The sequence below is a fragment of the Aythya marila genome (assembly GCF_965140915.1).
Source record: "Aythya marila genome assembly, chromosome: 16".
Taxonomy (NCBI): Eukaryota; Metazoa; Chordata; class Aves; order Anseriformes; family Anatidae; genus Aythya; species Aythya marila.
This window is the reverse complement of record NC_139057.1, coordinates 12,144,800-12,169,595: the sequence shown is the minus strand read 5'-3', so window position 1 is coordinate 12,169,595 and position 24,796 is coordinate 12,144,800. Positions and strand designations below refer to the sequence as shown.

At 41.3% G+C, this 24,796-nt stretch overlaps 1 protein-coding gene across 1 annotated transcript in view; it reads left to right on the top strand.

Moving 5' to 3' along the window:
• Nucleotides 1–24,012, top strand: part of PTPRT (protein tyrosine phosphatase receptor type T) — a gene marked incomplete at its 5' end in the record, with an annotated part of 444,059 nt that extends 420,047 nt beyond the window's left edge. Inside the window, 13 exons of the mRNA XM_082773668.1 lie at nt 2,279–2,355; nt 3,298–3,334; nt 4,667–4,764; nt 6,553–6,669; nt 7,947–8,101; nt 10,887–11,022; nt 12,042–12,191; nt 15,180–15,353; nt 17,523–17,654; nt 20,734–20,859; nt 22,263–22,426; nt 22,929–23,064; nt 23,754–24,012. Coding sequence (XP_082629794.1) covers nt 2,279–2,355; nt 3,298–3,334; nt 4,667–4,764; nt 6,553–6,669; nt 7,947–8,101; nt 10,887–11,022; nt 12,042–12,191; nt 15,180–15,353; nt 17,523–17,654; nt 20,734–20,859; nt 22,263–22,426; nt 22,929–23,064; nt 23,754–23,807 — 1,556 coding nt within the window. The 3' untranslated portion in view covers nt 23,808–24,012. The remainder of the gene's footprint in view (nt 1–2,278; nt 2,356–3,297; nt 3,335–4,666; nt 4,765–6,552; nt 6,670–7,946; nt 8,102–10,886; nt 11,023–12,041; nt 12,192–15,179; nt 15,354–17,522; nt 17,655–20,733; nt 20,860–22,262; nt 22,427–22,928; nt 23,065–23,753) is intronic.
• Between the last annotated feature and the right edge of the window lie 784 nt (nt 24,013–24,796).

The following is a 24,796-nucleotide window of genomic DNA, read 5'->3' as shown; positions in this document are numbered from 1 at the left end:
AAAAAAAAAAAAAAATCATTCATTTCCAATGGTCATTTCTTCATCCTTTAGATAGATAGGATAACTATCTTTGGTACACATGAACAAAAGAAACACTTGTTAATAGCTACAGAGCACCTTTTATTTATGCATAACTGTCTTAGATTCATAGACCTATTCTGCGTCCTTTTAGGTCTTTCACAGCGAGGTCCCTTGGGGAGGTATTCATCTTGTCTGTTTCAAGTTTCTAATTTAGGAGTGGCTCAAAGAGCTGAAATGTGATTTGTGAGTTTGGCTCTATTAACTGAAGAGAAGATCTTCCTTAAGGGCTGTTCAGAGCACTTCAGCCACACACTGTACGTAGACAGTGTCTTGGTCCCACTTAAACAATTAACTTGAGATTCTTTTCACCTGTCATTAGGGTCATTCTGGGTCTCATGACTTTTCAAGTTATATTATTGCAATAAGCTTAGACTTTCATAACATTATTATACTGTGGCATTGCAGGGAGGATTAGCAAATGTTCTCCTCACAACCATTAACTCTAGGGACTTTTTTCTTTGCCTTTGTTCTGTGTGATTCTTAACTAGCTTAGTTTCCTGCCTTGAATTGCAAGTGTGAAATTGTCTACAGGAGATTTTGTGTGTTTCATCGAGATGTCCAGCTTAATCAGCTCGTTGTCTGTCTGTGTGAATTGCACTAAGTATAAATTCCTTTGTTGTCTGTCTAAACACAAGATTTAGTGCAACTCCTAGTGAGCTTGCCTTGAGCATGGGTAATTGTCTGGAGCTGGGAGCAACATCAGCACTTAGAGAAAGATACCTGCTGCATTTGCAAAGTTTGTATTTATTAATACAAATATAGCAGAGCTTTTGAAGGATTCACCAGCAAAACCATTTTTGAATGCAAATATGGCATTTGATAAATACAACAATGTGGCTGTATTTTTTGGGTGTGAAAATTTCACCCAAACAATGAGCAGAGTATGAGAATCATTGCTTTACATGAGCAAATGAATATTTAATATACATCCAAATCCCATTTCTCAGAACTACATGTACATCTGTCTTCACAATTATTATCTGATTCCACGTTTAATTAAGTCACGACTAAAACCTTTTTGACTGAGTTACTGCAGAATCACACCTCGGATTTTTATGTTTTATTGTGATGATTCTTTTTAATTGAATCTAAATCATGCCTAGGTCCATATTTTGCAAAGTGCTTCTAAATATTAATGCTTTATTGCCTAGGAGCTACTGTCTACATAGCTAGTAGGGAGGAAACAAACTTAATGGAATCTGTTTTCTGCTTCATTATAAAACCCTTCAGAAATGAGCCCAGCAGGCCTGGCTGTGACCTCCGTAACCCGACTGCCTTTCCCAAGCAACTGGTTCTTAGATAACACTTCTGCAATTAATTGCATACCGGGGCTGGGATTGCCAGACCAAATCAGATCAATGACCCAGCTCACTGAGTACCTCCTTTGACAGAGCTCAGCACCAGCTGTTCCAGAGGAAGATCAAAATATTCCCTTGGTGGACAGTCATGACATAATCAGCCCACTGGGGCGCTTCCTTTCTGTGCCTGAACTGCAGAACATACTGGGAGAGTATCAAAAGACTGATACCTGTTATTTTATTGCCTTATCTAAAGTAACTTTGAATGTCCATAAAGATATGAACTTTTTTTTTGTCCTGAACACAGCTTCACACTTTGCCTTGCTGTCACTTTGCTGCAGTGGTTTCTGCGGGCTGTATGAAAGAGCATTGCTCTGATTTCCTTTGGTATTTTCTTTCAGTTCCTTGGGTTGCCCCACTTGTTAATTGTAGGATTTCATCTGTCATTTTATCCTCCTTTAATCTTTTATACCTTTGTCACGACCTCATTTTTATCCTGTTTTTTGCTGTTAGTTCTTACCTCAATTTATGTGAACCTAAGGAATCTGGGGAGGCTGTTACTTCCCAGGGTGATGATGGCTCTTGTAAAGGAGATGCTCTTCCTGCAAAGACCCCAAACCAAGCAACATCTGTGGTCTGTGTATAGCTCTGTAATAATTTATAGTGATGGCAGTGAACTTAATGAACGTTGAGTTTGAATGAACACTAACTTAAAGATCTAAACATTACATCTTAAGTACAAAAGAAAGGGCACATAGAAGAAGGAATAGCTCTGATACTCTTTCTTTTTTTACTATTGTAAGTGTTCAATTACCCACTTGAAGGAATCGGCAGATAAAATAAAGCACTGACAAACTCCTCTTTATTGTTACTGTCACTTTTTTCTTTCCTTCTTTCAGATGATCATTCAAGGGTGAGATTGCAACTGCTGGATGGGGACCCTCACTCTGACTACATCAACGCCAATTACATCGACGTAAGGCTCATGGACATTCCTGAAGTGACAAACACTCCTGCTGACAAGCCTGCTTACCAATTTGGTGCATCTCATGCAGGGACAGACTGCCGGTCTGATATGAATGACAGCTGAAAGTTATACAGACATCATGTTGTGACAGGGAGAAGGTTCTTGGCCTCCAGTTTATTCTTTCTGACCAGTCTAGACAGATGGAGATTTCCTGTGTCTGACAGATCCACAAACATAAGTGGAATGTGGGCTAAATGCACGATGTATGTGAAAATCAATATCAGCCCCTCGCAATAACATTAACAGATATCTGAGATTTATTGACTGCATACAAAGTCGCAGGACAGAAGGCATAAGTGGATTGACTTTTTTTTTTTTTTTGAGTATTGTAAAATCACATTTAAAAAGCAAACTCTTACGCACACAGGATGGTCAAAGGAACATGCATTTCTTTCATGCATTTCCTAATGCTTAGGAACATGATGCTGTTCGGAAGAGTTTTTTTAATAGAAGAAACTGAAAAATGCACTTCATAAAGTTGTGTACCACTGGCATTCAGTGTTATTGTACAGAGGCAAACCCACCCCTTTCTTGTTTTTCCAACACAAAGATGCATTTTTTTTCTGTGTTAGTTTTCAGAGCTGACCGTGGGTTAATTATGGCACTTTTATTTCTTTGAATGAATAGTGAAAACTGCTCCGTTCCTGTTTTCTCTTTGCTATGATGAGATCTTATGATTTTGTGGGGTTTTTATTACTCAACCTGAGTGAGATACCATCACTTAAAATCTCATGGGGCAGCCTCGTTCCTTATCTTCACGTGTTCAACAACCGTTGTTAGTACACCATTAAGTGTATGGCAGTCATTGGTGCCTGGAAGGTATAAAATGCATGCTCTTGTGCTTTGTTTAGCTGTGATCTCAGACCATCACAATTTTTTCTTTTTTTCCAGGGGTACCACCGGCCTCGTCATTACATTGCAACTCAAGGCAAGTTCATTCTTGTATGTCTATATATTTGTAAAACCTCTGCTGTTCTAAATTACTGTAGGAGTTATCTCTAGGGTGACATCTGCTCTGGGAACGTCTGAAGTTCCAAGATATTTAAGACACTCAAACACAAAATCTCAGCTGCAGGAGTAAGACTTAGAGGTGGCAGTGCAATCTATAATGTGCCCTTTGTGCATGAAATATGAGATTAGAACTAAAAGGGACTTAACGGAGCTTGGGTTTACCTTCTGGAGTGAAATTGCTTGGGGAGGGCTGTATAAATATGCCTGGGACTGATGAATTTTTGTTGGTGGGAACTATTAGAAAATGTATTAGAACACCATCTTCTGCAAATTAGATGAAATTTCCTCTGCCTTTAGAGGTCTAAAAAAAAAAAAAGAAGAAGCTAACCAACACAATTCAATGTTCAGAGCTATCAATGTTAGATGATGAGCCTTCCTACTCCTGGTCTGTGCACTAGGATGCTATTGTCCTGCATCACTGGGCAAACTATTTTGCTATGACCACTTCCTCTACCATTATTTGTTCTCATTTCACTGTATTCCTTCCTTCCCTACAAATGTGTTGCTACCATAAACGACCCTGTTCTTAACTTCCACTTTGTGAATTTCTCGCTGGTTTGTCCCTGTTGAAGGAGTAAAGGAACATACCAGAATAAAATTGGTGTATGGGTTTATAAGGGTATAGGGAATGCAGCAACGCAAAGAGCATGGAGGATGGAATTTGGACAGGATTGGGTGAAGTTTGGGTGAAGGATTTCACCTGCAGCATAGAGGAGGAGAAGGAAACAAAGTCAGAGAGAGCTTCTAGTCTAATAAATCTTTTGCTGTTTGGCTGTTGGAGCCTGAATTTTTTTCCTCTGGGAGGACTTAAAAAAATTGTGGATTTATGCATGTTTTCTCCTTCATAATTAGTAAATATTAAAGTATGAATAGAGGAATTTGTGTTGCATCGCATGAAAAATTTCAATTCAGCCTTAATTCCAGAGAGACTGCATGGTGCATCCACCTCCCATTGCTTATACGTGATTTCCTACAGGAGCTATCTCCAGTGTTTACAATACAGCCATCACCTCTGTTTACAGCCTGCTAGCACCTTAAATACTTGCTGCGAGGAAGGACAAGGTGTCTGATACCTCAAAGAGCTCTAGGTTGTTTAGTGCCTGTAACCCTGAATCATGGAGAGATGCCCTGGAAGGGAGAGTAGGATCCTGTGGGATCCACAGGGCAGTGGCTAGGAAATAGCTGAAATGGGTTGTTGGCATTAAATACTCTCTCTGAAGATGTCCTTTTGTCTTTTCTGTTGCCCCAGGGCCGATGCAAGAGACAGTGAAGGATTTCTGGAGAATGATTTGGCAAGAAAACTCTGCAAGCGTTGTCATGGTCACCAACTTGGTGGAAGTGGGCAGGGTAAGGGTACCATTTTCCCAGCAAATACAACCAAACCAGTGCCGAGTATAGCACCATGTTGCTGCTGCAGGCATGCTCAGACAGTGAAATGCTTTTTGCTTACTGTAGTAAGGGAATGAATTAATCTACTCAGGGTTTTTTTCCTCTAAAGTGCTAGATTTTGTAATACTTAGCTGCTTCCATTCCAAACTAATAAGGATCTTGTTTCTGGTGTAAGTCTTGACTTTAGCAGAGTTAGACAAATTTATGCTAGCTGAGGAGCTGTCTCCTTTTCAGTACAGAGGGAAAAATGTGCTTTTATAATAATTATTCTTTATCTGTATAATTTGAATACTTCCCTACCCACAAAAATCTGGAGGGGAGAGGACGTGTGACTGGTGTTTGAGCTGATCAAAAGAACTCTTTAAATGACGCTTCAAAGCCGAGAGTTTCTAATCATTTCAGAATATCACTATTCCATGGTGCTGTGAGACCACGCACAGCTTAATCCTGGGGCCACCCAGCACCCTTGGCCTCCTCACCAGCCACAGCTTCACTCTGTTGGACGCAGGTGGGCCAGGAGTCCCTGTGTAAGCACAGAGTGATGGCCAAAGACCAGGATGGGAGCAAACATAAATAACTCAAAGGGCGTGGGCTCGCTGTGGCCAGCTCCAGGAATAAGAAAAAGGCACACCTGTGGTGTGCTTTCCTTAGTGCATTCTCCCCACTCCTGGTAGTGGAGTCTCTTTGGTTTAGAGAGATTCTCAGCCAGAAACCATCACTTTAAAATGTTGTCCTTCTGTTTCTCACCTTCGATTCCTGTTGTACTAAAAAAAAAAACATTTAAGCAATTGATTATTCACAACTGTTAGTAATTCAGCTGCTTTTTATTTGATTTCCTTTAGATCTCATGGTTGAATGCCACCTGGTTCTGTTCATTTATTGTTATTTATTCTATTTTACTTTCTACTGACACTTCAATTTGAAATAAACTCTTTTGTGTAAAAAACAAAAAACCTAAATTAATAATGTTTTATATTTATAAATCCTCTTCTGTTTATGACTAGAACTGGAATATGAAAGCTGCTCTGCATTAACTAGTCATCTCAGCTTTTAGGTGCTGTTTCACTCTTTCATGCTACAGCATTTAATAGCTTGATAGCTTTTGTTATCCTGTATGTCCCCTCTAAAGCTTCACAGCCCCAGTTTTTATTTTTTATTTGGTTTTGCACATGGCTTCTGAAAGTAGCTAAGCTTGGGATGTGTTCACATGATCAGGAGATTTCTTTCAGGAGCCTAAGCTCAGGCACATCATAAATGTCAAATTTGTGTCCTTATCTGATAAGGGATGCTTTAAACCCAAATAAATTTAATGCATCAGGAAGTATTGCACAGTCCCTATGAACTGGAATTGTTTAGCTGTACAGAGACCGTTTGAAATCACAGTAACAATAGCAAGAACGCTTTTTTTCTTAAAGATGGTGATGCTAGTGACTGCAAGGTGTTCTGTAAACCTGACATATGGTCTGGGCTTCTGTGGAAATTCAAGAAAGGCTATCCTAAAAAAAAAAAAAAAAAAAAAAAAAAAAAAAAAAAGTTAAATGAATGCTTTAATTAGTATTCACTACAGAGTAAACCTGTATTTGGTAAGGGAGTTTTGATCTCATTTATTTACTCAGTTTTGGCATGGTCTGTACATTATGAGAAATTTCACTTTGTGTCATCTTCAGCTTGAAAGTGAAGTAAAATGTGTCAGCTCTGTCTCAAGTTAAATGACTTCCTCTCAACGTTTTCTTTCCCTCCTGCCAGGTGAAGTGTGTTCGGTACTGGCCAGATGACACAGAGGTCTATGGCGATATTAAAGTCACACTAATTGAGACAGAACCACTGGCAGAGTATGTCATACGCACATTTACTGTACAAAAGGTAAGGAAATCTTCAGTCAGCTAAAATTTTGTTATAACACTCAGTTTTTGATCTGACGTGAACTCTGGGAAGCATGTCCAGAGATCTGGAGATAGGAACATTTACAGTGTGGCTAGGTTTCACCTCAGAAACCTAAATTTTTGACAGGTATTCCAATTTTGGATAAATGATTTTACTCAAATATTGTGCTGTAGCCACAAAAGTAGAATCCACAGTGCATGAAGTTTAAATGCATCCAAAAGCCAGCAGGTAGTTGACTATATGCCAGGAATAATAACTATCCCATTTCACAGTGGAAAATTATAGATGAAGAAAAGATACCAGTTAAATTGATGCCAGAGATGATCCCTTTCCAATAGAAATAAAATACGATACAGGCTCAGCTACGAAAAATTGTCCCTAAATCAGCAGGATTCAGAAGATTTGTTATATATAATTAGAAATCAGATGTCTAAATATCAGAGTATTCCAGGTCTGTCCAAATCACTCTCCAAACACTCAGTAAGTGGTTTTAAAGCTTTTCAAAAATTCCTACTAAGACAAGTTAAGCTTAACCACAGTGGGAATGTTCCAGTTTACTAACATACCAGATCCACTTTCCACTGAATCACTAAAAAACCTGGCAAAAAATGCTAATGCCAAAATCTGACAGGATAGTGGACTCCACATATGTTTCCTGTGCAATAAAATGTCACAACTAACTGACACTTCTGTGTTACTCTTGGCAGGACGTATACAAGTGGTGTCGGTTTTCCTGCACCAGTAACTTGGTTTTACCAGGAAAGCCAAGTGATGGGTTTGAGTATTAGTTTCTACCCTATTTGGCAGGAGGTAGCAGAAAATCTAGGGTGTGTATATTATTTAGGTGTTCATTCCCCAGTCTGTTGCTTCAATGCCTCAAGAAAGATTTGAGAGTGATGGTTTGGAGATATCACCAAAGCAGACTGGATAAGTGCAGGCCTGGTATGCCGGGACTGACATCACTGTAATGGTCCTAATCAGCTGGTTTTGAACCCTAAGACCACAGGTTTGACACAGGTGCTGGCATTCACCTTCATAGTCCTCGGTTGTATGTTACCTGGTTCATTTGTAGTTGGAGTGCATCTCGATCCTTCACCTCGAAATCTCTTGGAGTGAAAAGTGGTATAGGACATGTTCCTGCGTGTAATTAGAGCTAGCTGCTTGTTCAGCCCTCTGCACGAGGGAAGGGAGCACTGATGAGAATATGCTGATTGCAGTCTGATGGAAGAAAAATAGAGGCTGTGTTGTCTCCTCAGAAAGGCTACCATGAGATCCGAGAGATTCGGCAGTTCCACTTCACCAGCTGGCCAGACCACGGGGTTCCTTGCTATGCCACGGGCCTCTTAGGCTTTGTTCGGCAAGTGAAGTTTCTCAACCCCCCAGAAGCAGGACCTATTGTTGTGCACTGCAGGTATGCAAACTGTGTCTGAGCCTTTCCTCCATCAGCTTTTTCAGCTTTTTTCCTTCTTCTCATTTGGCAATAACTATGTTTTGTTTGTTTAAGAGTATAATTTGTGGGCCTCCCAGGGAAACAAAGTAGAATCCGGTTTTCTTTTCTAAAGTGGCAGCTTTGGAGCTTAGCTGGCGTGAACTGGAGATGATATAAGTAGGTCAGAGAGGGCTATTCGAACATAGAGGACTCTCTGGTGGCCCATACTCTCTTAGATGCTCATAGTAGAGCTGGGAAAATGGTAAATATCTGGGACAGCCAGTCTAGTCATTATCTACAACAAACCTCACGTGGCAGTACGGATGATGCCTACCAAAAAAAAGAAAAGAGGTCTGTGGACAGGGAATTTTAAAGCAACTTTGCTTTTCTGTACACACATTCACTGCAGTTCAGCTTTGTACTAGGGTACAGTAGGTTTTATCTCAAACATTTTTTTGTCTTCCTGGCTCTGGATACCTGCCATGTGCATCTTAGCCTTCTCAAAGCCCAGGATCTGGAATGGGGATTTCAGACTGAAAACTGGCCCCATGTCTTCCAGCTAGTAAATAAGAGATGAATGCCTGAGGAAAACTGACTGCTTGGTTTACAGCCATGAAAATTCAGATTATTGATTTGCATGCTGGCTACTTCCCCGGTTGCTGCTGCTACTGGTGTGTGCTCTTTTAGCACCATATTCTTCCAACTGAGCTTAAGACCCTACTCTGCAAGGCAGTACATGAATATGTAGGAGAGTGTGCCGACATGCAGAACTAGCAGTCAGAGATGCAATCAGACATGCTAATGGTGGAGGGAGAGCAGAGACTCCCAGGGCTGCCATCAGAGCCAGGAAGAGAAACCAGCTCTCCTGACTTGTCCTAACTCTCCTAATACTTATCACCAGCAACTTGCAGCAAAGGAAAAATTGGGGGGGAGGTGTTATGCTAGATTGGATCAATAGTTCATATAATTTATGTGGATGATGCATTGTGGATCAGAAGATGGTAACAGAACTCAGAAAGAATTTTCTGCGTTAGTGAGCCTTGGATGTAGGTAGGTGTCCTTTCTATGGCTTTCCAGATAAAATGGTTGCTCCTGTAACACACCATAGTTATGCAAACCCTTGTTATAATGTGACTTCAAATTAAGAGTGCCTGGCTACAGAAAACAAGTTTGGCTTTGGAGCAGCTACTTGTGCAGTGCTTTGCTCAGAGCTCAGTGCACCTGTTCTGGAAAGGAGCCATGGACGGAGCACAACGGTAGAGAGCAGAGTTGGCTGCCCCCAGATCTCACCCTGAGCACTCCACAGGCACCTACCTCCTAGTGCCACCCTCTGAGATCAGGAGGAGAGAAAGAGAATATGCCTCACAATCACTTTAAAAAGGAAAACCAGCTAAATCTTTCAACAGTTTGGGGTGGTTTTTGTTTTTCTTTTTGTTTATTGATTGTTCTTTTTTTATTATTATTATTATTTTATTTTTTTTAATGAGCAAGTGCTGAATCAGATTTATAATAAAATATGGCTAAACCAGAGGAGCTGGCAGAAGGGAATTCTTTCAGAGCTCTCAGGGCTTGAATTTGCTGCCCTGGTGCTGTGGCATGGGTCTGGCCTTGGAAGGAGTCTGAACCTGATTCATCGTCACCAAGAAAGCAAGAAGAAATTTTTCATCCTTCACATTTTAATGAATAAATGCCATTTCCTCTCCGTTATTTATCTGCTTTTGAATTTTAATGACTTGCTTTAAGTGGTAATTACCAAATTCTCCCTACCGATGCCTGGCTGGATATTATCACTATTCGATATTTATGAAGTGCCAGGGTCCTCTAAATATAGAAATGTTATAACTATTTGTTAAAATTCTGAAAAGCTGAGAGATAAAGAGAGAGGAAATGCCACTTATTCATTAAAATTCTGCAAATGAAAAATATCTTCTCTCTATTCAGCAGTTGATTAATCTGATCCATTAATTTATGGTCATTCATATCTCCTTGCTTTTGGCTCTGCTGGAGTTTTCATGCAACTGAAGTTTCCTGGATTAGAGCTGAGTTTTCCTTCTTTCTTTGGCATAATGTGAAGAGATATTCTCCTCTTTCTATCCTTCACACCTAAACAGCTTTGGATGATTTCCCGGGAGGGAAGGAGGACACAATGACAACACACTTTGCAGGAGACGGCCTGATTCTCACGTGCAGCTAGGGGTTCTAAACTGAAGGTTTTGAGTAGCCTCAGGCTCCCCTCTCTGTAATTTTACAATGCACAACTTGAAATCGGCCTGCCTGGGACCCAACTTCCTCCTGATTAAAAAGGGAGAAGAAGTGTTTGAGTCAAAGGACTGTTTCATCATGCCCGCTTGAATAAATGGGCATGCCTTTTCCAAGTCCCATGGGAAGAAAACCCTTGGAGAAGCCCCCCCACCTCCTCTGCCCTCCCAGGCTGTATCTTTTTGCAACCTGAAGGCTGCTCTCCCACAGTTTGATGAGATGTGCCAGTGAACTGACCCATAAAACCAAAACAAATATGTTTCTGAATAATGTTTCTGTTGATTTTCAAGAAAACAAAGCCCTCTTTCCTCCTTCCTGGGTCTGTTTCTCTTTCAAGAAATATTCTTTCACCTCATTCCCCTAAATCCTAAGCCAATTTAAGTGGACACGAGAGGGGAGCAGCTTCCAGAAGACAGCTGTGTTTGTAATAGCTATTTTCTCCTCCATAAAACTTTGCCTCTCCACAGTCCCCTGATCACGCAGGCCCTCACTGTCTTCTCTTTTTTAGTGCCGGGGCTGGGAGAACAGGGTGCTTTATTGCCATCGACATCATGCTTGACATGGCAGAGAACGAAGGCGTGGTAGATATATTTAACTGCGTGCGAGAGCTGCGCTCCCAAAGGGTCAATTTGGTGCAGACAGAGGTAGGTGCCAGCAGGTCTCCTCTTACCATGTGCTGCTTTCCTGTCGGCTCCTCTGCTCGACAGGAGCCCAGCATTTCATTAAGTCAACACTTGCCTCCTCTGTGATGAGATTATACACAACTTCCTTCTCTAAACATGGCCAGATGTACGCTGAATCACATTCACCCGCAGCTACTCAGGGTCTCAAGACAGGAGGGCAAACCTTGAAGTTTAATTCTTAGTATTGCTGATTACTTTTATACTCATAGTAAAAAAGACAGTTCCTGAATCCTCTCAGGACTCATTCATGGGTGTACTGCAGATTCACATAGTACCCATTCTGTATAAATTGCAAGCTAAAAAACAAAAGAAGCATCTTTGATTTAAGCTTAGGGTGCCAATGAAGCAAGCTGCTCCATCTCGTACCATTTAGCAGCTACACAAACTCCCATGGGACTGCTGTTCCGCTACACAAGTTTTACTTGTGTGTTTCCCCTCCTGAGGGACAGAGCAATCGTCTGGAACAGAGAAGGACTTTAGCTTTGCTGAACTTCCCATATCCCATATTTTGTTCAGGGAAATAACTTTTCCCAGAAAACCAGATTCTTCAAGATGTTTTGAAAAGACACGTGGAGCAGACTTGTTAGTCCTCTAATTTTTGCTGTTGGTGTCATGGGTCTGAAGCACAATCCATTCCTAGCAATGAAGAGACCATTGCCTCGTGATTGCCAACAGACAAGCTTTACACCCTGATTTCCTCCTTGGCCCAATCCCATTTTGTCCCAGCATTTCTGAGACTGGTGACTTCCCATTTGACTTGTAAATTTGAAATGAATACATGAGACCTCACATTCAATGATGGATGAAATATGCTCACAAAGCTGTCACATAGCACACTGTGTAATTTGTCTCCACAAGAAACAGTGCCAAATATGCATAGCAGGCATGACTTAAGGAAAAAAAAAAAAAAAAAAAGGTGTGATATTTCATGATCTATATTGGAAATACAACTTTAATATTTTATCCCCTCCCCTGTACAGGAGCAGTATGTATTTGTCCACGATGCCATTTTGGAGGCATGTCTCTGCGGCAACACGGCCATTCCAGTTTGTGAGTTCAGATCCATATATTACAACATCAGCAGACTAGATCCACAGACTAATTCCAGCCAGATAAAAGATGAGTTTCAGGTAATTTCATGTATCTATCTCAGTCATTGCAATTGGTGTACTGAAGGTATTTAACAATTTCTGTGTATCATTTTATGATTTCCATCATAGCAGAGAATGGGGACACTGAACTGAGGTCTGATTTTAGGTGATTTTTGTTGTGTTACTACTGGATCAGGCAGAGGTTTGGTTTTAAGCTTGGGGTTTTTCAGTCTCTGGCAAGGAATATTTCCCATCACTTCAACAGAGCAAGGATACCAATTTTCACAGATAACATTGTACTTCTCATTTAAGCAAATATTCAGTTGTTCATTTCCTTCTGTAATTTCTGCAGAAACATTTATGCCTCATGGTGCCTTATGCACTGTTCTTGTGGCTTGTACGTTGCTTCAGAGTCTTGACAATCAACTTGTTGATGTAATTCCATACAAAGAGAGAGTGAAGAGCGAGCTCACTGAGCATTACTTTCTCTAGTATTAATTCTTGACGAACTGAAGCCCTCAGTTCACTCTGTATGTTTTTACAAGTACCTGTGGCCAGAACTGGAATGACATATAATAAAGCAAGTGCTGGAGTAGCACTGTTTACCTGGGGCAAGCGATGAAATGGGGACTGCTCCACCTTGTGCTAACACCACTGCTTATCCCACCCTGATAAACTGAGGCTTGGGACACACAAGCCACCAGCTCTATGGAGTTGTTCCTCTTGCACAGCAAAGAACTCACCCTAATGGTGAGCTGAACTTTCTACCCTTATTCCCAGTATATCTTCAAGTCCCTTCAGGATTTTCAACTAACACCAGCATTTGGAAAAACATAATATTGTGGGCAATTTGGGGGCAGGTGATTCGGACTGAAAGGAGAGAGAGAGAGACCTCTGCTATTAAGAGTCTGTTCTAAATCAACAGTGCAAAGATGGAGATTCCTTTAACTGTGGGAGATGTCCCTCCATTTCCCAGCAAAATGCCTTTTTCAGGAGAATGACTTTCAGGAGCCCCAGTCTGAGTCAGGTGCCTCTTTTGCTCCCTCTCTATGCAACAAGAGAATGTGTTTTATCTGAAACCTTGCAGAGAATCATCAGGGTTGATACAGTGAGATAAAGTATGTGGATCTCAACTGATGACAGTTCAATTAAAAAAAAATCTGGTTTTATCAAGTGATATCAGATCTGTAAAAGTGTTTCTGGTTTTGGATGCTTGGCGTGAAGGAACCAAATCCTAACTTCATCAAATGCTGTTATGCTATTAAAAAATGTCACTGTTCAGTGTGCTTATTTTGTCATGATGTGAAGTGAGATTTGTTGCCCGTGTGCTTGTTCTTTTGAGCTGCCAGGGGCTGGCAGCTCCTCTGGGAAGGAAATGCTTCTCTGTACCTTGCATAAGAAGTTTGTTTGCTGTCTAGTTGTACAATGTTATTTCTACAGGATTTTAGCTTGGAGCATTCTCCATCCCTAATTGTCTGAATTTAATGCAGAAGATGGTATCTTTTTCCACAGTCTTTATGAACCACTTGATCTAACTACATGTGTTGGTGCAATTTGTATTACTTAGGTCTCACTGTCCCCCAGGTAAGACTGGATGGATTTCTTATGCACTACACATTGCCTAAACATACAAGAGCTCATTCAGGAGAGATTTCATAATCTGAGTAAGCACAAATACAAGGGAGTGAGGGGAAGGACATAAAAAAGAAAGGAGTAAATCACTAACAAGTCACCTGCCTAATTATCTGCACTGTCAGAGATTTCAGATTTCATGTTGCTTCCCCTGCCAGACTGGATGCTTCCCATCTCTAAACAAGGGGACTTTATGTAGAATAAAGTTTTTGCATAAATGCAAAATTTATGCATCTACTTTATGCATAATTTAGAGCAACTATATTATTCAAATTTTACTTACCACGTGTGTGTCCTATATGTTTGTCCTTTCTCTCTTCATAACCTCCCTGTAGAAGTCAACCTCTGTAAAAATTGTTGGCCCCTATATATTTTGTGTTCATCTGGTGGCTGCAAAGGAATTCACTGTATGACTGCGTGGGCTTTGCTCAGGAGAGGAAAACATGACAAGTAAAAGAGGAATGCCATCAGATAGCTACTGATCTACCACAGCTTAAGTGACAGTGTTAAGATGCGTTCGCTTGGATTTGCTGTTTTTGACACCTGCTGAGTAACCTGCGGCTGCTTTGTCAGGAGGCATCCGCAGTGGATAACACAAAAGAAAATTAGATTTAAAGAAACACGTTCTGTCAAGCTGTAAGAAAGACAGATAAGGGTAAAAGACCAGCAGCAAGACCCCAGAGATAAGGTATGGCTAGGTAAGGGAAGCATACCGTGTGTTCCTCCACAAGGAAAGGAGCAATCTAAATAATAGAGGCAACAGCTCAACTTTCCTGTTTAATAACAAACAAGCAAACTAAAGCACCCCTCTCCACACACACACACACGCCTCCTTTCTCTTATTTTTTTTGTGTGTATTGTTCAGAGAAATCAATAGTTTGACCAAGGAATCACCAGAGGACGCGAACCCACTCGGATGGGCTGGGCGAGCACAAGGTGCTCGTGCACAGGGTGCACTCGGAGGGACAGGACGTGTGTGTCCACCCCAGGGATGGCAGAAACGTGAGGAGGTTTCACTCCGTGACCAGGTCAAAGCTGCAGCTTGTAATGGTGATGGCTATTTCCAACCTCTAGAAAGAGCAGAAGCGTTAACTAACTGCTGTGGGGTTTTACAGCTGGAAATTGTTAGAAGGTAGGTTAGTGCCCTGCATTTCTGCTGGAGCTTGCGGTGTTTGGAAGAGAACCTCAGGAGGATGTGCAAACTGCAATGTATTATAACAGCAGCAAGCTCCCCCATGCTTGTTCTTTTTCATTCTCTGGGATCACAAAGATCTGCTCTTCTAAGTACCTTTAGAGTAAACATATTGTGCAGATGGCATCCTTTTTGGATGTGAATTCAAAGACACTCAGCCTGCTTCTGTCTTTCCTTCTCTTTTTCCCTCCCCACTTTCACAGACTCTCAATATTGTGACACCGCGTGTTCGGCCAGAAGATTGCAGCATCGGGCTCCTGCCAAGGAACCACGATAAGAATCGCTGCATGGATGTGTTGCCCTTGGACCGGTGCCTGCCTTTCCTCATCTCGGTGGATGGCGAGTCAAGTAACTACATCAATGCTGCACTCATGGATGTAAGCAGCTCTTCGTGGGCCCCACTAATCCTAGTCCGCACCAGGTTTATTCATTCTTGGGTTTCTCTTCTGGGAGAAATGGATCCAAAGCAAAAGGACTTGTATTTTCCCTGCGGGTTTTGAGTCTGAGCTCTCCAGGCTGGGCAAAGCCACACAGTTTTTCTCTCCTTTACAGAAGTGTGTCACTTGGTAATGTGGTAAATCACAGTCTATGTCATTCTGCCTCAGGCTGCTGCAAAAATCTTGTCTAAGAAGCTTTTGAGTGTGCAGTCTGAGGTTGTATCTTAGAAAGGCTGACGAACAAAGAAGTGGTGGGCCAACTCTTCCCACTGGTTGATGCATAAGTTGGAAGAGAAACGTTCACGGGGAGCTGCCAGGTCAGCTCTTTGAAAAGAATAGTTTGCAGTGTGGAGTGAGTGATTTATTTGAGCTACAGCAGTTAAGAGTATGGGAGTACAGGGATCGGATGTGCAAAAAACCTCAGGACTGAAGGACACGAGTAAAACTGATGTGAATCTGTCTGAAGGCATTTTCCCTCACTTTGTTTATAGGCTAGAACCTCACAGCACAAGTCATTTGTATGGGGTGACTTATGCTGATGGTTTCTTTTTGCTGTGGTGCTTAGCTGCTTTTGGATAGGGATGCCTTTAAAGGCACTAATTATTGCAGTTGGAGTGTCTGTAAATACGGTCTGGGGTGAAGTGTCATCATTTTTTCCCAAGTGATGTTGAATAGGGTCATTTTTTATTTCTTTTTTTAATTTTGTCTGTTCTTTCAGTCTTTGGGGAACAGTGATAGTACTGCATTTATGAGGTTAAGTCAAATGATCATAGAATTAATTGTAGAGATTTTTTTTTTCAGAAAATTGCGATGTCTTCACTGCAAATATGCCCGAGGAAACTTTTTTTTTTCTTTTTTTAAAGTGTGTTCTGTGCCTTAGCAAATCTGTAGAATCAATTCTCTTGTTTCTTAGGGACTGGGAATGTGCTTGCACATTTTAGCCCTCATTACCTCAAAGCACTTTGCTAATACTTGTATCCTTCCATACAAAATTCCTAACTGCATTTTTTTTTTTGTATATAGAAACTTTTTATAAAGAAAGAGGGAAATCTTTTCCAAACTGATCATTTTCCAACAGCTTTCCTTTTCCCATCAATTTTTCACTTCCCATCACCTTGCCCATGTGTGAACCCCATGAACATGGTGCAGCCACCCCTCAGAGTGATGCAGGGCATGATGCCCTGTCCCCCTCCCAGCCTGGGCCACTCACAGTTGCACCCACAGCTGGCTCATGTGGAGGAGAAAAGGCAAGCTCCCACAGCTGCCATCTTAATACATTGGGTAATTATTTATTTACTTACTTTAAATCAAAAATCTTAATCTGTGTCTTTTTTTGCTTGTTTTTAAAAAACAAGCATTGTAACTTTTGATACACGTCTGCTTCACAGAAACACAGCACAAAGGATGGAGCATTTATAGGCTCGTCTAAGCACTGCCTGCTGTGGTTGGAAAGCGATAGTTTTGAGCTTCTGTCCTTTTATCTCCAGGTGCCTCTCAAACATTCATTAACACAGCCCCGCAGAGGCTAGGACCACAGTTTCTCCCCCTCCTAGTTAGGGAAATTGAGGGCAGAAGGCTTTTTTGAGATGAGAGAACAGGAACAGAAGTTGAATGCCAGTGGTGCAGACTCTGAATACTCCCCCCTATCCTTTTAAAGGATGGCTGCAACCCAACTGTGCCACTTCTGGAGCACCGTGCCACCAGGGAGCAATGTCAGATGGGGCTAATCCCTCTGCTAGGTCCTGGAGTCCATTGCAGCAAGAAGGAGAGCATTTGCTTCCAGCTGTTTTGTTTCCCATTATTATTATTACTGATAGTAGTAATAGTAGAATTAGTATTATTTGCTGAGTCTCAAAATATAAATAATTGATTTAGGTAATCTCTGCTCTTGTGACACTTCTTTAATGAAATGTCTTCATTGGGAGCAAAAGAATCCCATTATGAGACGTTCATTCATTGCACAGCGATAACAAGGAGAAGGATATGTGATTTGTATAATCTGGTTAAATGGCTCAGATTGCCTAGCCATAGCCTCCCGGGTATAATATTCATTTGAATAAAAGTTGATTGATTTTTTTTTTTTTTTAACTAATCTTATTCTTTTGTTAGAGCCACAAGCAACCTGCTGCCTTTATTGTAACCCAGCACCCTTTGCCCAACACCGTAGCAGACTTCTGGAGGCTGGTGTTTGATTATAACTGCTCCTCCGTCGTGATGCTGAATGAGATGGATGCAGCACAGGTAAGTGATTTTTCATCATTCAGTCATGTAGTCATTCTTAAATCCAAGGGGTTTTAAGAGGGTTTCTGCTTCCATTTTCTTGTGGTAAACAAGTAAATAAAATAAAGGATGGGAACCAGAATGTAATAGGTAATGGTTTTTGGTTATTAAGAAGGAAAAGTCCCAGGCCCACATGCTTGAGTTTTTCTAAGGCAGCAGATTCTTACTGCATTTAACAGGGATGAAATATCTAGTATGTTGCCTTTGTTGTGTGTAAATTCTCCTCCAAAACCCATTTCTATTTCTTCTCCTTCCTCCCTAAAAATACGTACTTCATGCTTGCCTTTTCACCCAGCATTTCCGGAAAAATAAAACCCAGAGATACACCAAAAACCTAGGAAGGATCTTTTCCCTGAGCTTTCCAATGAAATTCTGTAGTACTAAGAAGAGCGGTTTGCACCGTTTTTGGAGAAGCACGTTGTGCTGTGTTTTTTTTTTATTCTTATTTTTTATTTTTTAAGTGTCATGTGTACGTTGGTCTCTTGGCCACCAAACACACTGTTATTTTCAGAAGTTGAGCTTTCAAGGGGAGGAGCCGTTGCTGTTGCTTCTGTTCCAGAATTTCCAGCCACCTTGCTGATGAGTGGCAGAAGATAACAGCTTTCAAAAAGGCGTAATCATGCAATTTGTGTGAAGAGTACGTTTGGCATTGCTAATTCACCCATTACAGCACTTGTTAAACAGGAGAAGAACTCTCAAGTAGTTGGTACTTCATGGATTAATTTTTCATTTGTGCTTTTGCTGTCTTCAAAATCTTACCGCACTCAAAGGCAGCGGGATTATTGGTCTCTTTTTTTGGATGGTAATGGAGAAACCAATCACCTGGTTATTGAGGGGAGCTCCCTTCAGGGTGGAAGCTGTGGGATTTCATTTCTGTCTGCGGTGAGAGCTCTGCTCAGAAGTGGGCTCTCTTGGTGACCTGCTGAGTCTCAGCCCTCTGTGCAAAGAACTGGAGGTCCTGTGCATTTGCTGCCTCCTGCCTGATTTACCCAGCCTGCTTCTGAGTCTTGGCACGGCATCCAGAGGCAGATTTCATCTTTTCCTTTTTTTCAGACACTTTAAAAGAAAAACAGAGCGTTTTCTGAAAACCAAGCGTACTTTCTCACACTTCGTTCTCAGAAACCTATCAGCCTCAGACAGTGTTATTCTTGCCGACTATCTTTCTGCAGAAGACTTTACCTGCTTTTTTTTCCCCTAGAAAATTTCATTTTTTATGAGGTAGTTTTCAGGCACAGAAAAGGAGATTTGGCAGTGCATTAAGTCACTTTGACAGTTATTCTAGCATGGTGTCACCTACCTCAAGTCTGCAGCCAACGCCAAAAACACCCAGCTAGCACTGGAAGTTAAGGATAGCTTTAAAGTTTGCATCTTATGAGCTCTCAAGGCAGGGTGTGAAAGTTTGCTATCAGTTGTGAAAGTGAGATTTCTGAAAAGGAAGCTTAACTGTGTTACGACTTTATGCTTGCACTGTTATTGTACAACAATGTTGTTATTATCTAGCTGCTCATCATTGCTTAATCCAAGCACGACACCATAAGCACAACAAAACTGTCAGTGTATGGTTGCATGCAAATGCCACATTTGTGTGCTTAAGCAGGATGTTTTGCTCCTCTACATGAATAAAACGCAAATGAAAAAAATACACAAAAGCTGTGGTTAAAACCAAATATGTGGTTAATAAATAAAAACATGGTTAAAATAAATAGGTCAGTGAGCCTTTAACGTACTATGCAAGAAAAAAGTGCAAATAACCCATCTGGAGTTCAGAGAACATAAAAGGTTGTTTTAAGCACTGTATAAGCATATGCATTTGGGTGGGTGGTCATTCACAGACCTGCTTTATGAGAAGCGGGGTTTTTTTATTTCAGGTAAAGTTTAGTCTTTCCCTTCTTTCTGCTGCACCTTGAGGTTGTTTCCTAAAGCACCTGTTCAGCTCCATCTCCACCCCCTTGTCTATTGGACAAATGCTTTGAGAGGAAATCAGTAGGCTGCTTGAAAGTCAGGAAGGAGAGCAAGGACAACCTTCAAATGAGGATTTGCTTATGTGGTCTTGGCTTGCTGCTTAATCTTGAAAAACTAACAAGGGCAAAGATGAATACGATTTCATCCCACCCAGTTCGATCCCATGTGATCAAAGGAATAATGGGAATACAGAATTAATGCGGTAGCATGCACACACATGATGATATTACTGACAGTGATTGAACCTGAAAAGCCTGAGATCAAGTTCAAATGAGCATCTAGGGGTTTCAAAACTTCTCAAAAATTACACATGAAAATAGGAAGAAAAAAAAAAAAGCTCAGAAAAATACAATCTCAGCAGAAATTGCTAATGAGATTTCATGCAAAACGTTTTCTTGCCATGATCTATTTCCAGACGGGTTTGAAATACTTAGATTGTAATTTGTGTGAATAGTAGTGTGTTTTTTAATGCTTTGAATTCAGTAGCATCAGCATAAGAAAAATGACTCCAGCCCCCTTTACAAACTTCAGAGGTTCAGTTGTGGTTCACCCAGAAGTTGAAGTTGCTCTGGTTGCTCTCAGAGCTAACTCGTTTTCCCTCCCCTGCTTGCTGGCAGAGTCAGAATGCCAAGAAGTTTGTTGCACAGAAAAATTCCCCTTTGCTTAAGATGAATTTTGTTGTTGTGTGTACAGTTTCCTCATTAACTTCAAACCTATGTGATTTCTACTATACTTACCTGCAGACACTGATCTTTTAATGCTCATTTTTAATCTATGCCCCGTTTGTTTCCCAGCCTCTTTTCTGTACCTCTACATCCCAGAATTCAATCTGAAATTGTGTTCATACTGAGAAAGAAAAAATGTCAAACGTCTAAAATATGTTTGTTTTTGTCTTCACGTTCATGATATAAAGAAGTTTCACAGAGCTAGAAGGAGGTCTTTTCCAAGCAAATAGATTCTGTAATAAGGGATTTGCTATGGATTTTGAGCTGGTTATGAATTTGAAGTGGAAGACCGATCATGCATTGCCTTGTTAATATTAAGGTGCTTTCTGCTTTCCTTTCGGTGCTCTCACTAGCTCTGCATGCAGTACTGGCCAGAGAAGACGTCCTGTTGTTATGGCCCAATTCAAGTAGAGTTTGTTTCAGCAGACATCGATGAAGACATCATCAACCGGATATTCCGGATCTGCAACATGGCCAGGGTAAGATCAGCGAAATACCAGATTCCCTATTTATTCTCAAAAATATATTTAGGGAAGGGAAAGAGGCAGAACCTAGACTATGGTTTAGAGATGCTGAATCTCTCACCTAGTAACAGAATTCCACTGCAGAACGTAGTACCTACTTCCTTTAATTAACATTTAATTGCATCAGTCTATATTGGTAAAAGGCTCTTGGCTGCAAGTAGAAAGTGGAAAGTGGATGATATGAGCTGAAAATCTGTATTTAAATTGAATTCATTTTTCTATGTATATTTGAGAACAATTAATCACTTAGTAGCCAATATAAAACCATCAGTATCATAGGAAATAAACTGAGATAGTGTCAAATGCTCTCCATCTGTTACCTACTGTGCAGCATCTCTGAAGACAAATGCAATGTTTACTGGCTTGACTGGACTCCCAGTGGCCACTGTTTTGCTATAAATAAGCAACTACTGTTTCTGTAAGCAACTTTTTGTCTGCGTTTCTCATCTCCAGTGTAGCTGAAATGATAGAAACAAAGTTTATCTGCACACTGGACCCAGGCAATGCAACTTCAGGGCTGCAGGGAGAGGGTTTCAGCAGGGAATTTTTATCTCATTAGTTGTTTCCCAGATTGATTATATCTCTTTAATTAATTAATTTATTTATTTATTTTTTAAATCAGAAGTGGAAACAGGCTCAAAAAATTACATTTCCATACTGTTTAACACATCTGTCTCTGATTGTGTGGTCAGAGCCTGTGAAGCAGTTCAATTATGCCATTATGGAGTAAACCTTGAGGTCTAACTACATGAATGGCTAAATCACTTACCCCATAAATCACCACCCCATAGTCCAAGCCAATTGCCTCTGAACAAGGGACAGCTGTGAAGTCCTACAGCTAATAAAAGTATGGCCCTCGGACTCACACCAAAGCTGGCTTGTGAATGAAGTGCTGGCAGGGTGGATGCTGGGAACTCCTATTTCTCTGCACCCGTCTGTACTCATCACCAACAGCCACTGCTAAAATCCTTGTGAGGATCCTTTCTACCATGGTGCCCACAGATTTTTTTTCTGAGGGCCATCTTTGCCTTTAATTCTTATGTCACACCTGACCTCCAGCAGAGGCTACCAGGAAAGTATATTTGATCTATTCTTACGATTTGATGAGACTTTTTTCTCTAGTGGAAACAAAAATAGGGATCCTTAGCAGATGGTTTCTGCCTGACTCTGTAATATCTGAGATCATGGTTATGCAGAATACGGGAAAGTCCTTGTTCCTGACTCAGGCATCACATATGCACAGTTGGAGGATGCTAGGATTAATGATATGAAATTTAGAGGGGAAGATGTCATGTAATTGGTATCCCCTGCTTCCTGCCACATTACCATTAGCATCTTGAAAATGCTCTTTTTTTTAGCCCCAAGATGGATATCGCATAGTTCAGCACTTGCAATACATTGGCTGGCCAGCATACAGGGACACCCCTCCTTCCAAACGCTCCCTCCTGAAGGTGGTCAGAAGGTTGGAGAAGTGGCAGGAGCAGTATGATGGGCGAGACGGCCGCACTGTTGTCCACTGCCTGTAAGTAGGACTGGAAAACGTCTGTAACCTCACAAAATGTGTCTGACCAGGACCGATTATGGATCTGGAAATCTGGTTGCTTGCTAGGCTTCAGCTGGGGAAAATGAATTTAAATTACGTTTGTAATACATTTCAAGTTGAATATTGTGCTATATTACTTCCTGGCCCAGAGATTTTACTGATTGTGGTGGAGTAGCCAAAAGGGCTCTGCTATTTTCTGCTGTGATCAGCTCTGACCACGGAGCCCCAGAGGAGTGAAGAGGAGCATGGCAGCACCCAGGGCTTCCTCTCTGCCACTGCCAGGGATGGGTTTAGCCCTTCCCTCGTGGCACGGCACTGCCAGCTCTCATGCTGCCCCTGCAGAGCTGCTTTTCCACAAACCCATGAGCTTCCTCAACCAGGCTGCTGAATACAGACCTCTCTCGGCGTATGTGCTGCTGTGTAAGTAGTGCTTTCTTCCCTTGCCTGGCTTCATCTGCTGCCTCTTTTCTTCTGCACCCAGGAACGGTGGGGGACGTAGTGGCACCTTCTGTGCCATCTGCAGTGTGTGTGAGATGATTCAACAGCAAAATATCATCGACGTGTTCCACATAGTGAAAACGTTAAGGAATAACAAATCCAACATGGTGGAGTCACTGGTAAGCTTTTTTTCTACACTTTACCCCACCTAGCATATGTAGGGGGACTTCAGTATAGGTACAAAATTTCATGGCTTAGCCCAGCGTGAATCAAACCCAAGCATAATATGAAGCCAGCAGAATTAAAAACAGTCCCATTTTCACATATGTAATGAGTCCCTCAGTCCCATTACTTCTCATCTTGATCAGCATGTGGAGCAGAGCATCCCACACTCAGCTGCCTCCAGGAGGTCAAACCCCAAGTTGCTGTCACCATGGCTGTGGGAAGGGGCAGGATTTGTCCTTTTGCATATGCATACAGCTTATTGCTATTACGTGCCTTGAAAGCAGGCAGGGAGAAGAGTCTGGAGCCCAGACCATGCTCCCTGCAACCAGAGAGATTAAACTGTCCTGAATTCAAACATCTCAATCGATCACACTGAATTCTTCCTCAAAAGCAGTGAGGGCACGGAACATGAACTAATGAATAGTCCATAGAGTGGCTGTCTCTTTGAGCATTTTTCTTTTCCGTTGATGATAACATCTCTTAGTAATGCTTGTTCAGTATCACAGAGAAATACAATTAATGTTTGCCTGGTCCTGCCAAATGTTTAAGAAGGAAAGAGGAGATATTTTTGGCAGCTTGTGGAATGAGGCTCCAAAGAGTTCATCTGCATCCCAGCGTAACTGACTTCTGTTTTGTCTTTCAGGAACAGTATAAATTTGTATACGAGGTTGCACTGGAATACTTGAGTTCCTTTTAGCCCAGCGAAGGGAGGGGAGCCTCCGACATGGCAGACCCCAACCCCTGGCAGACGCTTCTCCCCTCTCCCACGTTAGAAGGCAGTAACAGGTGTGGGAAGGAAAACCTCTCCTTCCCGGAGCAAGAGACTGAGACTGCACAGACCTCGCTGGAAGGAGGAGACGATGCCTGTGTTTGCTGCTGCCTGCTTTCTATTGGAGCATCTACCGCTTCTTAAATAACCTACTGTAAAAATTAGCAAAATGGGAGACAGACTGAAAGACTGGACTTTGTAATCCCCTCTGACTTCTCTCCTCTTTGGGATTGTATTTTTGCTCTCCTTGCCGCAGAGTGGGGAAAGAATGAAACCCTTAGGAAATTCTCTTTTAAATGTTTCCTTTTTAAGTTATATTTTTATTTTTGAATCTCAGTCTTTAATTTTTGAACTTCATGCAGCAGTCATTTGGGAAAAATGAGATAGCCATAGGGGATCTATGACATGTTTCATTACAATTTGCCTACCTTACCTGTGTTTGTTTTATTTTCCAAATGAAAAGGCCAACACCAAAAACCACTGGAATTATATTTCTGTATCTGGTTCCTTTCAGCATGAAAATAGATGATGGAGATGAGAAATTGTTCATGGATTCACTGCCTCGGCTTCTACATGTTTCCTCCCAGTTTCTGCTAGACTCCCAAGGCTGTGTGCATGAACTGGTTACATCTCTACTCCGTGTTCATTTCAGCGCTGGTGAAGCAATGGCATTAATGAGTTTCCCAGCCACTTAAACCCTAAGGTTAAATATTTGCATCAAACAAATTGCATTTGTCTTGCAACTTTGGTAACTTTGTTACCATATTTTTCAAGTATTTGCTGGGGTGCAGTGTGTCTTTGAAAAACAGGGTATAAAGTAGGTGTTATCGATCATATACTATGTATTATTATTTTTTTATTTATTATTTGTATTGCTGTGGAACTTAGGACCCCTAGTCCTGACAGGACCCTGCTGA